Source organism: Heterodontus francisci, chromosome 44 (assembly GCF_036365525.1).
Source record: "Heterodontus francisci isolate sHetFra1 chromosome 44, sHetFra1.hap1, whole genome shotgun sequence".
Classification (NCBI taxonomy): Eukaryota; Metazoa; Chordata; class Chondrichthyes; order Heterodontiformes; family Heterodontidae; genus Heterodontus; species Heterodontus francisci.
Genome location: NC_090414.1, coordinates 22,304,221 through 22,316,328, shown reverse-complemented (window position 1 = coordinate 22,316,328; position 12,108 = coordinate 22,304,221). Strand labels below are relative to the sequence as shown.

The 12,108-nt window shown below is 44.8% G+C and overlaps 1 protein-coding gene across 6 annotated transcripts in view; it reads right to left on the bottom strand.

The window, feature by feature from the left end:
- LOC137356073 (spectrin beta chain, non-erythrocytic 1-like) overlaps window positions 1-12,108 on the bottom strand; it is a 260,496-nt gene that overhangs the window by 19,795 nt on the left and 228,593 nt on the right. For 5 of the 6 annotated variants that reach the window (XM_068021855.1, XM_068021850.1, XM_068021851.1 and 2 more), the window contains 11 exons: window positions 11,362-11,640; window positions 10,386-10,516; window positions 9,311-9,515; window positions 7,890-8,264; window positions 7,188-7,432; window positions 6,033-6,171; window positions 5,559-5,643; window positions 4,366-4,562; window positions 2,614-2,753; window positions 1,140-1,212; window positions 394-444 (listed from right to left, as the gene is read on the bottom strand). In XM_068021855.1, coding sequence (XP_067877956.1) covers window positions 394-444; window positions 1,140-1,212; window positions 2,614-2,753; window positions 4,366-4,562; window positions 5,559-5,643; window positions 6,033-6,171; window positions 7,188-7,432; window positions 7,890-8,264; window positions 9,311-9,515; window positions 10,386-10,516; window positions 11,362-11,640 — 1,920 coding nt within the window. The remainder of the gene's footprint in view (window positions 1-393; window positions 445-1,139; window positions 1,213-2,613; window positions 2,754-4,365; window positions 4,563-5,558; window positions 5,644-6,032; window positions 6,172-7,187; window positions 7,433-7,889; window positions 8,265-9,310; window positions 9,516-10,385; window positions 10,517-11,361; window positions 11,641-12,108) is intronic. The other variant, XM_068021852.1, reaches the window with a different exon arrangement.

Below are 12,108 nucleotides of genomic sequence, written 5' to 3'. Positions count from 1 at the left end.
GGCCTCTTTAAATTATTTTGCCTGGCTACAGACACGCAGTAACTTAAACGGGCCAACTTGTGCGTGGCCTGTGCAGGACTTTTGGGTCACTGCGCAGCCATGCAGCTTACAGGGATCCTTGCTCACCACTCTCCTGAATTCCTTACTGGATTTATTGGTGACTATCTTCTAATTGTAGCCTCTAGTTTTGCATGCCCCCACAATGGAAACATTTACTTTACGTTTACCCTAACAAGGACCATCATAGTTTTAAAAGACCTCTATCAGGTCAGCCTTCTTCCTAGGGAAAAGATCTCCAGCCTGTTCAGTCTTTCACATGACCAACATATATAGCAGAGATAAAAGTAAAATAATGCCAGTAAGAAAAGTAGCAAGGAAGCAGAAAGCACTTACAGTCACAGATGACGACATACCATCTCTCAGTTGTCTGAAATCTTCTGACAGCTGAAAGAATGGAGTAACACCCATTACAAGCAAGCAAAGCTGCAATATGAAATTAGCAAAGTCCTTCCCAAAGCCTGCCAGATGAAGGATGTGGTTATATTTGCAAAACAGCTGAACAGCCCAGCCTCAAGAGCCCTACCAGCTTTTCGGCAACTCTGACACAACTAGCATCAATTTCAAGGTTTAACTCTGCATCTCGGTGTCTTATACTGGATTTGCACATAGTAATATGAGCCAAGGCATTCCACAGGAGCGTAGCAGACAAAATCTGACACTGAGCCACATAGAGGCATAATCGCAGGGGTGACCAAAAGCATGGTCAGGTAGGGTTTAAGGAGCAACTCAGGGGAGGAGAGCGAGACAGAGAGGTTGAGGGAGAGAATTCCAGAGTACAGGGCCCAGGCAGCTGAAGGTACGGTAATCAATGGTGCAGTGATTAAAATCCGGGATGCGCAAAAAGTCAGAATTGGAAGATTGCAGAGATCTCTAAGGATTGTAGGGCTGAAGGAGGTTACAAAGGTGGTGTGGTGGTAGAAGCCATAGAGCGATTTGAACATGAAAACTCCATGTGCTCACCACTGTGTGTTGGCTGAGCACCTGGGTCCAAATCATCCAAATCGTAGACTCTCCACTGCGATCTTTAGTGGACAACAAGTCCCACAAAGTGGCTAAAGGAGGACGGCTCTGTGACTTACCTGTGGTGACTCTATGTCAGAATGCACTCCATTCTGAGCGATGGGCTCCAGGTGATTAACCATCTCACCATCCCTGAAAATAACAAACAAACCCCAAAATTAATGACAGTAAAGCATTAAACGGATTGCTGGTGAAGCAGAACTGCTCTGCATGGTTTTCAGCTGGCGCGGCATAAAATCCTCCTGTGTTTTCATCTCTTTATGAGGAGGATAGCTGTTGGGACGCTGTGTGGGCAGACAGCCTACTCTCATAATTTAAGGAGATAAGTGATTTGTCCACTAGGTTAAAGCACACACCTGACATTCTCACTCACCACCCCCCCAGGTAATTTCATATGGAAGCCTCTTGGCTGACAGGAAAGAAGTGATTTCCATCTTATCGGTTTGGATTCAAACCCAAGTCTCGGGGCTTGAAAGGATGGCAAGAACATCAAGGAACTATTAAGAAGTTAAGGGAGGGACCATTGTAGGCAATGCTCAAGAACCCAGTGGAAGCTGGTAATACACTGCGATTGGCACAGGCCTGGGAGCAAGCTACCTGCCTGGCCTTAGGCGCACTAAAATAAAAGCAAAATACTGCAGATGCTGGAAATCTGAAATAAAAACAGAAAGTGGTGGAAATACTCAGCAGGTCAGGCAGCATCCGTGGAGAGAGAAGCAGAGTTAACGTTTCAGGTCAGTGACCTTTCATGAGAACTTGATGAAAGGTCACACACCTGAAACGTTAACTCTGCTTCTCTCTCCACGGATGCTGCCTGACCTGAGTATTTCCAGCATTTCGTTTTTGCTCCTGGGCGAGCTCATGTATTGTGTATGGGGAGCATAGTTAGGACATAAGAAGATGCACAAATATAGTTAAAAGGTCCCTAAACAGAGTATGATAATTAATACATCACACCCAACATGCATAACACCTACCTGAACTTCCACGGCTGCCTCAGAAAAGGCATCAGAGTCAGTCCTGTAAAAGACCTGGTACTGGTACACTGTGCGAGGCACATGAACCCACCCGGAGAGGTCATTTTCTGCAGGTACCTTTATCAGCAAAGTCTGGTGGGTGCTTGCAGCAAGACAACATTGATCTTGGTTGTGGGTGGCTTAGCTTTCAGTCCACCAGTAGAGGGCATTACTGCACTTTACCACTGTTGCCTGAACAGATCTGCCTGACATCTGAAGTAGTCCAGGCCAGAATGACCAAGTCACAAATGCTTTTTACTAGTTGCACATACATGTGCATCATTTGTTCATTTCCTGTCAGTTTAACGTTGCATTCAGAATTTCAAAACAACTGTGCAAGAGCAAACCTTTACTGTGTATAGTTCTATTTGATGAATTTGCCCTACAGTACAGTAAGTGATTTGAGAACTGTGGCAAATGACACAGTTACAGCATGTAAAAAAGGGACATTCCCTTGGCCCACATGTTATGGAAACTTATCCCTGGTAATAAAGGCCCAACTGATGGGTGCGATTACCGTGCTAATTCATTCTGTTGTGCCTGATTCCTGTTCTCTGTGTTGTCTTCTGCTGTCACAGAGATGTGTGGTGTGGGAGGCGAAGGTGGCTTTCTCTTCCTCTCCTCCTCCTGTAAGCGGCGAATCTCTTGTTGCTCCAGCTGTAACAAAGGATGGAATGCTAAGGCATAGTTCTCACTCAAACAAAGACATCCAGTAGCAGAGATGAACGCTATCCCTGTTACTTGGCACGCATGCACAACTGACAGCTTGCAAAATTTCCCAGCAAATAGGAATATTTCACATATATTTCCCAAGGAGGGACATCCGATCATGTTACGATTTTCCATGCCGGTTTTGCTGGTCAAGTTGCAGGCCTGCCCTGGTTTCAGCAAGTAGTTTTGAACCCAGGCATTTGCACAGTGGGTTGGGATCTGCAGTTAAGGTGCAAAACTCCAAGCACCCGGGAAGAACAGAAGAATACAAGAAAAAGTAGCAGCAGCAGGTGATACGGCCCTCAAATCCAATCCCCAAGTTTCACACTTTAGCAGCTCTAGTCTGGTGATTGATTTATTTAGAGATACAGCACTGAAACAGGCCCTTTGGCCCACCAAGTCTGTGCCAACCATCAACCACCCATTTATACTAATCCCATATTCCTGCCACATCCCCACACCACCTACCTATACTAGGGGCAATTAGTAATGGCCAATTTACCAAAATCCAGACAGGATCACTTTTTGTTTACACACCAGCTTCTGTACTGTAGTAGGGTGCAACATCATTTAACTGAAGCATGAAAGCTGGCAAGGTAAATGCAGTTTTAATCCTACCCCATTGACTTGCTAGGAAATCTAGGTGTTAAAATTTTACTGAACCTTTTTGGCAAATGAAAGTTCAAAATTTACCAAACAAATCTGAACGAAGAAAATTATGAGGGATAAGAAACAAACTGATGTTAAAAAGGCACCACTTTTTCATGAAAAAGTGCTTGGCTAACTAGTTTTCATTTATTAACAAACATAAAATAATGAAATAAATCACCTACATTCATTGCATCGGGTGGCAAAATCAGAGACAGCAAAAGTAAAGTTTCCTTTATGATTACTGAGTATTACAGAGCTTCAGATTTGATCTCCATTTGTGCTAAGTTAGCTGACTTCTGCCAGGGCAGAGAAGGGTATACAAATGGCCAAAAAGCCTCTAGCCTAGGGTCTCGATTCTGACTGACGTCCAGTAACTGCCTGCTTTGAAGTAAACCCAAGTGGATTTTTGTCATGGATAGGATCATACTTGTCTGTGATTCACGCCACGATTAAACAGTCTGCTGGCACTCATTTATGAAGGGGTTTGATAGGGTAGGTGTAGAGAAAATGTTTTTGATTCTGGGGAGAGACCAAAACTAGGGGCCATAAGTGTAAGATAGTCACTAATAATACCAATGAGTTCATGAGAAAATTCTTTACCCAGGGATTGGTGAGAATGTGGAATTCACTACCACAAGGAGTACTTGAGACATTTGAGGGGAAGCTAGGTTCACATGAGAGAGAAAGTAATTGAAGGATATGGCTGATCGATTGAGAAGTAGTAGGGTGGAAAGAGGTTTGTGGGGAGTATAAATACAGCAGACACCAGTTGGGCCAAGTGGCCTGTTTCTGTGCTCCAAATTTTTATGCAATGGCCATTTAGGCGAAGTACCAGAGGGCAGTCAGCACTTTCAAGAGAGTTGGGGAGAAACCTGGAAGGAAAACAGCAGAACAGTACTACACTCACTGTCGTCAGTTTCTCCAAGGCCAGGAAGCGCTCTTCCCACGCAGCAGCCGACTTCTCAAACTCTTCATGTCGCTTGATCAGATTCTCGGCATCATCTACGTTACTTCCTATGTCAGCTGCTCTGACATATGGCTCCTGAGTTGCCAGCCAGGCCTCTGCAACTGCTGCATCCCTGCCAAACTGGAGAACTTCCATTACTGAGGTGGGAGGAGAAAGAGGAAACAAAATATTATCAGTTCCAACTCATTTGATAACATCTCCAACACACTGAAAAAAATTTTGTAAAATCTTCTACCAGTGGCAGTCGACTACTCAATTAATCCAGTATACTTTTGGAGATACTCTTGACACAGGTTTCTGATATGCCCTGCACTGTGCTGTGCTTACCCCAAACAAAAACCGACATCACTTTTGCCGGTGATTGGCAAAAGAACCAGAGGCAGCATGAAGAAACTTTTTTTTTATACAGTGAGTTGTTATGATAGGTAATAAGCTGCCTGAATTGGTGGAAACAGATTCAATAGTAATTTTCATAAGGGAACTGGATAAATGTTTGAACTACAGGGCTATGGGGAAAGAGCACAGGAATGGGACTAATTGAAAAACTCTACCAGAGAGCCGTTAGAGGCACATTGGGCTGAATGGCCTCTTTCTGTGTTGTACATGATTTTAAAACAAAAAGCACAAGCCAGCTTCTGCATCAAAGCCACCACATAGGCTCTCTGAGTGAAAGGATGAGATGAAGTAAGGTGGGAGAATGCTCGTGCGGAGCATGAACACTGTCACAGACCAGCTGGGCCAAATGGCCTATCTCAGATTTTCATAGAATGTACAGCACTATGAAACGGACAAATTAGTAATGGTTTTATGCTGTGGGTCCATCCTGAATTGGAACTAGGTTGAGGCTGCTCCAATTCATTTCTCTTAAGACCCTTATAGCTAGTAGACAGGGCAAACTTTCATCCCATCATTCTGGACCAGACATGTTCACACGTTGGTTCCCAGAGGTGACAGGCCTTGTAATTTCGTACACTGCTTCTAGATTTAGTGTCAAGTTAAGAGAAGTTTTGTACTGTATATTGTTCTTCAATAAATGCAACAGTGCACAAAGCACCAAACTAGATATGTGGGTTTGTCAATCCCTGACAGAGGCTTCCCACTGACTACCTCAATACATGGTTCAGTATTCTCACCCAGCTGCAACCAGTCTTCCTTTTCCTTCCACTTATCATTGATTTCTCTCCTCCTTTCCTGGAGCTGAGCCAACTTCTCTGCAATCTAATAGAACAGGAAAAAAAATACAGAACACCACAGTTTGGAACATATAATGGGTATTTGCATTAACTTGATTTGTTTGTTCTTGTATTTTGACTTTTTTGTCTCATACGGTAAGAGAAAACAGGTCATCTTTTGCTGCAGGGAGCTAAGGGGGACTATTTTAATATGTGTCCATAATGTGTGTATTAATAAGGGCATTACTAAAAGTACGCAGTCTATTATCACTCAAATACCAGTACTGCCTCCAGGACTTGAGACTTTGATACACTATATAACTGGCACTTGTCACCATGGCAACTGGGCAAACGGAATAATGAAGAACACAAAAAGCACAGAAATAATCACTCCGTAACCTTCAGAAATTTCCTTTGTACAATGTATTACAGTACCTCATCTGAAGCATAGTGGTTCTTGGCCAGGAGGGCATTGCCCATCTCAATGCTTGCAGTAAAGCTGTCATCCCGGGCATCGATTTCGGACTTGATCCCCTGATGGTTCTTTATGGTCAGATCCGCTGAAGAGACATCCCTACAAAGGTGACAGCGCAAAGATTCAGAACCTGCACTGAGCCGCTGTTTTGCTCTCTATAAACCATTGGCCGGCCAGCCAGCAGCTGTGGGAGGAGAGGTACTTCCTGGCTTTGGTCCATCTGCAAACCATGGCAGCTTGCATCAACACCCCCATATCCATCCCATCTCAAATTCTCAGTTGTTACTTTCTGGCTGCACCTTACCTTTGCGGCCTTTCCTTCTCTCTGTACGACACCTTCATCTGCACCGAAAGTGAGTTTTCTTCCTTTCTAGTAAATAATTTCCTCACAAGATAGCAATCAGAAACTCTGGCTGACTCTAGCACTTTCTAGCCCAATGAGACGAGACCAATTGCAGCATTTTCCTGGCTCAGATCACCTAACGCAACACTCTGGAAAAAAAAAATGCTTCCTGATATCCCTCCCTGCTTTTTTTCAAATACTGCCATGGGATCCTTAATTTCCCCTAAGTAGCAGGACAGAACTTAATTTAAGGATCATCGAGGAAAGGCAGCACTTGCTTAGTAGCACATGGAGTGTCCGCTGATATTATAAGTTTTAGTTCTGGTCTGGGGCTCAAAGTTGCAACTTTCTGACTGGAGACAAGACTGCAAACAACTGAGGCAGCCAAGCTGACCAAATTCAAGTGCAGAATTACACTGAATGTGGAACTCGCTACCACATGGAGTGGTTGAGGTGAATAGCAAAGATGCATTTAAGGGGAAGCTAGATAAATACAAGAAGAAAGGAAGAGGGATATGCTGATAGGGTGAGATGAATTAGGGTGGGAGGAGGCTCGTGTGAAGCATAAACACCGGCACAGACTTGATGGGCCAAACGGCCTCCTCCCATGCTGTAAATTCTACGTAATTCTAAATAATGAACCTAATATTCGTAGGAAAACATGAAACAAACCCCTTCTCTCATGTGGGGGGTTCCGAGCACCACTGTCCAAAAGGAACTTAAGGGAGCAGCTACCCACCCTCCCCCTGAACGCTGCAGTTTGTTAAACTACCTCGGCTTCTCCTGGGTATCCATTTGTCTGTTGACGTCGTCCATCCACAGCATCAAGGCCCGTACAAGGTTGAAGAAGCGGAACTTTTCGACAGTGTCAGAGAGGAGTTGTTTGCGTCCTTTGCTGGCACCGAGGAGGGCATTCCAGGCCTCCACAACAGTATCCTCGTGTCGCTGGATGTCCTCAGCCTTTTCGCCAGCATAGGCTGACCGCAGGCGAGCAGCATCATCCTGGACCTGCTTCACCTGCATTACAACAACAAAAAAGCGTCAAAAGGAAAGACAGTGACAACATGCTCATGTGAAGCTTAAACACCGACACAGACCTGATGGGCAACAATCTGCAATTTAAGGAATAAAGACCATTGCAGTAGTTGTTTAAAGTGGCAATCTCCTTCGACATCTTTTACATAGGACATCCCACCATCAAAACCCCTGGAAATTAATACTTTTTTTCTTCCTTCTGCACCCTTTTAAAATCCGGGGAAATAAAGCTTGAAACTGACAGATGGAAAGACAGCATTGAAAAATGCACTAGAAAGGAAAAATGATTCTTATACTGGTAACAGAGAGATGGAGAAAGGGGGAAGTATAAAGAGGAGAGAAAATAAAACAGGGAAAGCAAGCAGAAAGAGGAAGGAGGGAGAAAGGTGAGTAAGACAAGAAAGGAAAAAAAAGTGCAATCTACATTTTCTGCACTTACCTGTGTGCTCAGTGCCTGTATGTCATGTTCATATGTAGTGTGCATCCGGTGCATTCTCTCTACAGTCTTTAGATCACGACCCACTTCCTCTGGTAACTGCTTTTCCTTCTCCTGAATGCGATCGAGTGTCTCCCTGGCATCATGGTAGAAGCTGTGCAGCTCATACGAAGCGGCCAGCATCTGCGTCCGGGTGTCGATGAGCTCCAGCAGGTCAGCCCAGGCCTCATTCAGTCCATCTTTCCACTCAGCAATGGTGGCATTTTCTGAGTGACCCAGGTCAATCTGCTCGTCGGCCATGCGGTTCACAGAGTCCACGCGTTCCTGGCCGATGTTGCTGGTGTCCCGAGCAAACTCACGGAATTTATCTCGCAACATCTGTACAAAGAACGGCGGGATTTACTCTTGGTCAAGATGCTAACAGCTGGACTCATTTGAACAATCATAAGTCTGACTCAAACAGCTGGCAATATCAGCAGAGAAATAGTTTAACACATTTGTACAAGATTCCTCTGCTATTTTAGTTGAGACGTTCACCCATTCATGTATTTAGTTGTACGCTGCAGAAACTTGTGCCAAGATTCCTAGCTTGCTGGCTAAGCATGAACAGACCAGAAGTTCCCAGCTTTTCCTAAGCGAGGGCAGTAGTTCATAGGAAGAGCGAGAGAGATCAGCTAGGTTTCTGACTCAATCGCAAACCAGTGAGAATTTGCTGGAAAACGTGGATGTGAGATGAGGGTTTGACGGTGATGCCCTCCATGGTTGCATATTCCACCCAGCACCCATTGTTTCGGCTTAGGTGAACATCTGGGCAAGGTACCAGAGTGCACCAGCCCTGAAAATTAAGAGCAAGCTAACGAGGAGAAGTTAGAAAAGCTGAGGAATACATTCCTATGACTACAGCCTTGTAAGGAAGTGAATGAGGGGAACTTTATAGAGGTAAGTTAGTAAGTATGGTAGAAAAGGTTAATCCTGAGCACTATTTTAGGCTAAACCACACAGTGGCGCAGTGGTTAGCACTGCAGCCTCACAGCTCCAGCAACCCGGGTTCAATTCTGGGTACTGCCTGTGTGGAGTTTGCAAGTTCTCCCTGTGTCTGTGTGGGTTTCCTCCGGGTGCTCCGGTTTCCTCCGACATGCCAAAGACTTGCAGGTTGATAGGTTAATTGGCCATTGTAAATTGCCCCTAGTGTAGGTATGTGGTAGGGAAATATAGGGACAGGTGGGGATGTGGTAGGAATATGGAATTAGTGTAGGATTAGTAAAAATGGGTGGTTGATGGTCGGCACAGACTCGGTGGGCCGAAGGGCCTGTTTCAGTGCTGTATCTCTAAAACTAAAACAACTGCAAGAAGAGGGGGCACAGAGAACGAGTCTTTCAAAGAGAATTAGCAAGAGGGGAAAGTACAGGTACCCTTTTACTTACAGTGACGTGCTCATAATCCTGTCCCAGCTCGTGGGAGCCAGCTACTATTTCCCGTTCCGCAATCCACTGCTCTAGGTCATCCACCTCCCGCTTGAGCTGACAGAGCCGCAGCCGCTCCTGGAGCTTTTCCCGTCTCTCCTCTGCCAGGTCCTTGAGTCCAGCGTACAGTTTATCTACCTGTGACTGTCTCAAAGTAATCCGGTCACTACACAATCCAAAGGAAATTATTTTAGGTGAAAAACTACAGCAAACCCAGAAAAAAATCTGAGAAAAAGATAGGCTGATATTTTGGGTAGGACCTTTAATCAGATAATAAGTACTATAGCGCCTTAAGGTCAAGCAATAAATGGAATTAAACAGAGGTATCACCAAGAGATAATAAAATGGGTTTGTTTCTTAGTTGCACCTCAGGAATTCCTGGGACAGAGGAGGAAGAGGGCTGAGCCCCACAAGTCTAGGAATTCCCAGGGACTTTACCAGGACTATGCCTGGACTGTACAAAGGCATGGCATTAACATTTCAATAGGCAGGTGAGGGAGCACAACCTCACTTTTTTTGGGGAGTATTAACCGTCCCAGCAAAGAGGCACTGATGAAACATGGAGCAAGAGCTTGTGTCTGGGCTCTGTAAATCAGAAGGTATGTGGGCATCCTGGGCCCCAGCCTGAAGGTAACCACCAGAAACAGGCAAGCATGATTCTGGGTGTTTCCAACCTCCCTCCCAGAATGATTTTTGGACCTCAACTTGACTTGGAAGACAGCAGCAACCAAAAGAACCCAACGACTCCGGATGCAGCTCCTGCTGCCTGCCCTCCTTTCTGGCAGTAGCCCTAGTCTGGGGCAAGCCTGCACTCAAAACATGAGAATGGCCTGGGGGAGGAAAATCACAATATCCTCTCCTACAAGTTCAGCACACTTGAAACACTTCAGGAAACCAGAGGGGGAAAGTGATCCAGGGTAACATTCGACAAAATTATATGAACTATTGACGGTAGTGACAGGACTCATTCCTGGTGCACAGTGTGCACTTAAATCGAAACACTCTCAGAGTGCTACTGCATAGTGTTGGCACTGACCTCTCAGGATGATTGGTTGTTACTAGATTCCTGCTCAAGTTGGAGAGTTGGTGAACTGTCTGCGCATAATCCTCCAGTGACTGCTCCACCACCTGGTGTTTCTTTACCATCGCCATTGCACTTTGTTCATCCTTTTCACACGTGACAACACCGTCAAACAAAGCATAATAGTTCACAAATACAACATCACAATAAAACAGAAAACTGCAAGCACCTGATGTCTTGTTATAGAGCTGTTGAAATAGTCGGTGGGGTGAGGGGTTGTGGGGAAGGAGGGTACTGTACTATGAGCATTTAGAATATCACTTAATTGATCCAGCACGCATAATTCAGCAATTCTACACTGACAGCGAGAGGTCATATTTTATGTCTAAACAGGGGATATTGGACCTGAGGGTCCCGGATTTCTGCCTGTAAGTGGATTTATGCACTTTTTTGACTTATTAGCATTTACCAGGTACCCACCCCCACCGTCCCCACACCCAAGAATGTTGCATGGGATCCCTGTAAGTATGTCAATGTTTTCAGGGGGACACCCCCACGCTCCCTGGCCACCCCAGAACACACAAGGAAAAGTCTGAAGGTTTCTATTTCCTAGGTGCAAGATGAGTTTATTTTCAATTCAGTTCTTTACTAGAAAGTCTAATGCCAGTATTTTTGCAATTCAATCTCCCTTTCAGTGGTGTGATTTCAGGCTGGTCCAAAGTTAAGCCCGCAGTCACTTTAAACAGGCCCACTCCAGGATGCTATCTGTTGGTAACATCATAGAGTGGCCCAGGACAGAGAAGGGAACCTGACCTGGCTGGCTTTTATGGAAGTCAGAAAATTTATTTCATATTATAAAAAGAAAACTCAAATGTGATTTTTTTTTTTAAATATATTTTTCCTTGCTACAACATAGAAGAGTGCTCATATTGCAAATTGCTCTCCCTAAACTTTCCTTCATTTTTAGTTAATATAATTAATTGTTTAGTACCTTAGCCCTCTCTTCTGACATCATATGAAGTTCCTGTTCCCCCATCCAGGCCTCAGCTTCGGCAGCATCAAAATAGAACTGCTGAGCCTTTTGAGACTCCTGCAGGCGGCCATTGCATTTGTCTGTCTCCTCAATTAGCTCCTTCCACATCTCCTGTAGGTCTCCCAAGCGGGCTCGCAGCACCTCAGAATCTATGCGGCCTGCTTTGGCCATGGTCTCCCCACGGTCCGCGATATCGTCAATTCGAGGCTGGTGACCCTGGATCTCCTTCTGCAGGGTCTGAGGAACAAAGGTCAAACGTTAAGAAATGATGCTAATTGCTTCCTCATTTCATAATTATTTTCAACCTACACATATATACACTGCACCACTGTGTTAAAAGAGTGCTCATGACTATTCAGTCCACTAACCTTGTTTTCGACCCGTATGTTACTGACTCTTGCTAGGCTACAGTTCCAATGCAACAGGCCCCCATTTCACTGTTCATGAGAGCTTAGGCAACACGAGCTAGATATTCCTCCTCTTACTACCCAGGGAGGGTTAGGGTCAGATACGAACATACGTACGAACATACGAATCAGGAGCAGGAGTAGACCATTCATAACATTCATGTTATGATTTCTCTTAAATTTCCTCATTACAAATAACCAGGCGAAAGACCGAATCTGACAATATGCACCAAGACCTCATTTTATTTTCTTCTGTTTTCATTCTCAGGATATGGGCCTCGCTGGCAAGATGGCATTT